The sequence below is a fragment of the Trachemys scripta genome, chromosome 2 (genome assembly GCF_013100865.1).
Source record: "Trachemys scripta elegans isolate TJP31775 chromosome 2, CAS_Tse_1.0, whole genome shotgun sequence".
NCBI classification, from domain to species: Eukaryota; Metazoa; Chordata; order Testudines; family Emydidae; genus Trachemys; species Trachemys scripta.
This window is the reverse complement of record NC_048299.1, coordinates 155253963-155258087: the sequence shown is the minus strand read 5'-3', so window position 1 is coordinate 155258087 and position 4125 is coordinate 155253963. Positions and strand designations below refer to the sequence as shown.

At 47.6% G+C, this 4125-nt stretch overlaps 1 protein-coding gene across 1 annotated transcript in view; it reads left to right on the top strand.

Annotated features, from left to right (window-relative positions):
* LOC117871608 (neuropeptide FF receptor 1-like) overlaps positions 1 to 3532 on the top strand; it is a 10801-nt gene extending 7269 nt beyond the window's left edge. Inside the window, 2 exon segments of the mRNA XM_034759415.1 lie at positions 1461 to 1474; positions 1766 to 3532. Coding sequence (XP_034615306.1) covers positions 1461 to 1474; positions 1766 to 2749 — 998 coding nt within the window. The 3' untranslated portion in view covers positions 2750 to 3532.
* The last annotated feature ends 593 nt before the right edge of the window (positions 3533 to 4125 follow it).

The following is a 4125-nucleotide window of genomic DNA, read 5'->3' as shown; positions in this document are numbered from 1 at the left end:
GCAGCGCTGGTGTAAGCTGTGTCCACACTGGGAGCGCTTGGCTGCTATAGCACATCAGCAGAGCAGGACTGGCCAAGCCTTCCAAGGGCAGGCCTGCCCTTAGGTGCTATGTGGCCAGTCCAGGCCAGTTCTGCTGGTGGCTTTTGCCTAGTGGATGCCTGCCCACATGCAAGCCCCAAGCTCCTTCCACACAATGGGCCCTGAGCAGCCATCAGCTAGGACCTGCTAGCAGGAGGGGCAAGACAGAGCTCTGTGCTGCTGGGGCCGCTCCTCTTCCCTTTATCAGTCCCTGAGCCATCCGGTCCCAATGCGAGGCTTTTCATGTCTGAAATTTGTGACGCTACGCTGAGCGTGAACGGCTTCAAAGGCTGATATTTTTGCAAGACAACTACGTTTAATTAAAAACCCCATTACTTGGAGAACAGTTATGGAACTGTTGAATTAATAACTCCAAAATTGTTTCAAGTAAGAAACAGACAGAATCAAAAGGTTATTTCCACTCCCGTACGTTTTAATCATTCAGAGCTGTGTGCCTCCTCGCAGCCATTCACATCAGCACAATGTGGCAAAGGCAGACAATTACCTCAATCAAATGCAGGCTTCCTTGTTTTGCAATCTTATGCTGCAGGTTAACTGGGGGAGTTTAACTTTATGAATGAACCTGCAAACTTCAGATAAGACTGGAATGGAAGGGTAGGCCATTGGTTCTACCTTCCCGCTTCCGGGCACATGCCAGCCTCTAACTGATCAGAGTTAGGAAGAAAATGGTCCTCTGCACAGGTGATTCCATAAATGCCTGTTGCAGGTTTTTTTGACCTTTCCTCTGAGGGCAGCTGGTACTGGCCCCTGTCAAGGGTGAGATACTGGGCAAGAGGGACTCCTGGTCTGAGCTAACCTGGCAACCCCTGTCCTAAGAAAAAATGGTATTTTTAGAGCTGGTTGAATGTTTTCCTCTGAAAGGGGGATGGTGCCGGAAGGTGGCGGGGTGGGGTGTTTTTGTTTTGTTTTTTTAATGATGGAAAATGGATTTTTTGATCAAACAGAAATTCATGAAAAATATCCATTTTTGTCAAAAACTGGTTAGGTTTTCATTTAAGAGCTCTCTCCCCTTCTGCCTCTCACGCTTGGAACGAGCATCCCCTCCACAGCCACAAACCTTACTCATCCTCCTTCTCAAATCTCCTTTGCCACGAAGCCTACATTCACCTGACAACGGTCATGTTGCTGGTGTCCCGAGACCACTGCCTATCCTCCTAATCAGCACGGTCTCAGTGTTTCCTTGTGCTCCGCCCTTGCCTGTCCCCACCTGCTGTGCTTGTCTTACACTTAGATCATCAGCTCTTCAGAGCAGAAACCATCCCTTTGTTCTGTGTTTGTACAGCGCCTAGCACAGCAGGGGCCTCGTCCAGGACTGGGGCTCCTTGGTGCTATGGAATCAATAACCGGTACCTCCACTGCAGAATGGGGGTACAGTGTAAAGACACAAGCCGTGAAATTCTGGCTCTGTTGAAGTCAATCTTGGCATTTTAGCACCAATCCCCAATTTCACCCCTTCTCTCTTTCAATGGAAGTTTTACCATGACTTCAATGAAAGCAGAATTAGGCCAATCCTAAGAGCTTTTGAAAAACCCAGCAAGTGGTTGGATTAGATACTTGGGACCTCTGCCCCTTTCCACCTCTGTGGGCATGGGCCCAAAGAGACATGATCTGGGAGTTAACTACCAGTCTTCCTGGCCCAAGGTAATCATGCACCATGTCCCAGGAGAACCTGGTACTGCTTTGTGCTTAGATTGCTTTTGGGTCTTGCTCTGTGAAAGTTTCTCTCAGTAGAACTCACCTATCCGTGTGTTGGTTTTGCATCAGGTTCCGCTGCATCATTTATCCCTTTAAATCGAAGCTCAGTCTGCTCAAGGCCCTGAACACCATCGTGGTCATCTGGGTCCTGGCCATCACCATCATGTGCCCTTCTGCTGTCATGCTCACGGTGGTGCAGATTGAGGATCACTACATGGTGTACAATGACAACCAGAGCCTGGCTTACCCCTTGTATTCCTGCTACGAGGCCTGGCCCAACAGCGAGATGCGCAAGGTCTACACCACTGTCCTTTTTGCCCACATCTACGTGGCCCCATTGACCCTCATCATGGTCATGTACGGTAGGATTGGCGTCAAACTCTACAGGTCATCGGGCCCAGTGAGCAAGCACAGGGTGGAGAACCAGGAGTGCTGCAGTGCTGCTGTCTCCAGGAGGAAGGTCAAGGTAATCAAGATGCTCATTCTGGTGGCCCTGCTCTTCATGCTCTCCTGGCTGCCCCTGTGGACCCTGATGCTGTTCACAGACTACACCAAGCTGGATGATGACCAGATCGACCTGCTGACGGGCTACATCTTCCCCTTCGCGCACTGGCTGGCCTTCTCCAACAGCAGCGTCAATCCCATCATCTATGGCTACTTCAATGAGAACTTCAAGCGGGGCTTCCAGGCAGCCTTCAAGTTCCAGGTTTGCTCGGAGGAGATAGGGCATCATGAGGCCTATTCGGAGAAGGTGACGGGCAGCACCAGTGGCTTCAGCACGCGCAACAAGATCTTCACAGACCGGGAATCCTCCGACTCCGTCTGCCTCAAGAACCTGCATGCCAAAGTCTCCTGCCCCGTGCAGAATGGACAGGCCCAGAAACAGGGACTTCACCTGCAGGATATTGATAAAATCACCCCTCTGAACAAAGTCTGCAAAGCATGGGATGAGTGAGACGGCTGGCGAGATGGGAATGCTGTCTCTTTCCATTTGCAAACGTCACTTTTATTTGTTACAGTGATGCGTGTGCAGTGAGGAGTATTTTCCCCTCAGGCCTGGTACCTAGCTATTCATATTCTGTTTTGTAAATGCAAAATGAATCGCATGGAGCTGCTGTTCAATATTCCTATCGATGCACAAATATCTGTCAATCACTTTCAGTGTATAGTTGAGGCTAGCTGTCATATAAAATGTCTATGTCTTAAAGCTACAACTCCATGCAGAGTTTCCTTGGCTTGCAATCAGAATGTGGTTCTTTTGGGGGTGGAAAAATGTATTTCACAGGTCAGGATTCAGTTTTGCATTTAAAAAAAAAAAATCTATGAGTATTTGTCTTCTTATGTTAGCAAACTGCTGCTTGTCAAGCTCCTACTGTTGTTGGGCTGCCCCATCTGTTATATGTGCGGAAGAGAATCCCAAAGCTGATAGGGCAGCCGTAGTCTCTCTCTGGATGCTCTTGCAAGGTTCCAAGGTCAGTACTTCAGGACACAAAAACCATTCCAGCAGCTCTGCAGTGTAACACAAGAAATCGCAGCTGTATCCAGGGAGAGTGCCACAATAAACACTCCACACTTTTGTTACTAAGATCACTTTAAAACTGAAAGGATTAAAAAAGAAAACTCATCTAGGCCCCAATCCAGCAAAGCACTTAAGCAGATGCTTATCTTCAAGCATGGGAGTAGGCCAGGTCCTGATGCTTTTCACCATTCCTGCTCCTTGACCCTGTCTAGACTAGAAATATGCACTGGTTTAACTAAATAGATTAAAAAATAATCTAATTCAACTAGTACAAACCCTTAATATAGATACACTTAAGACGGTTTAACCTTTGTTTAAACAGGTTCAGCTGAGTCAGTATGGGAATGTAGATTAGCTCATGCAAATTGTACACACAATAGCCTAACCATTTCCTGTTGGTTCCAAAGCCCATGCTAAATCAGCTCATGTCTATTCATAATCACATTGCTGGAAAATCATGAGCACTGTGAATCAGTGACTTTTCCTCACGCCCGTGTCTTGCTCCTATGATACATAGGGAAATTCATTACAGTGTTTTAATGGGTTCTGTGCCATTTCTCTGGATTTCAGGGATTTGCGGCAATGAGAAATGAGAAGGACTCCAAAGAACAAAGGGGATTGGAGGCAGAGGCAGAAAGAACTGAACATAAAGAGGATAGTCTAAAACAGGGGTAGGCAACCTATGGCACGCGTGCCAAAGGTGGCACGCGAGCTGATTTTCAGTGGCGCTCACACTGCCCGGTCCTGGCCACCAGTCCGGGGGGCTCTGCATTTTAATTTAATTTTAAATGAAGCTTCTTAAACATTTTAAA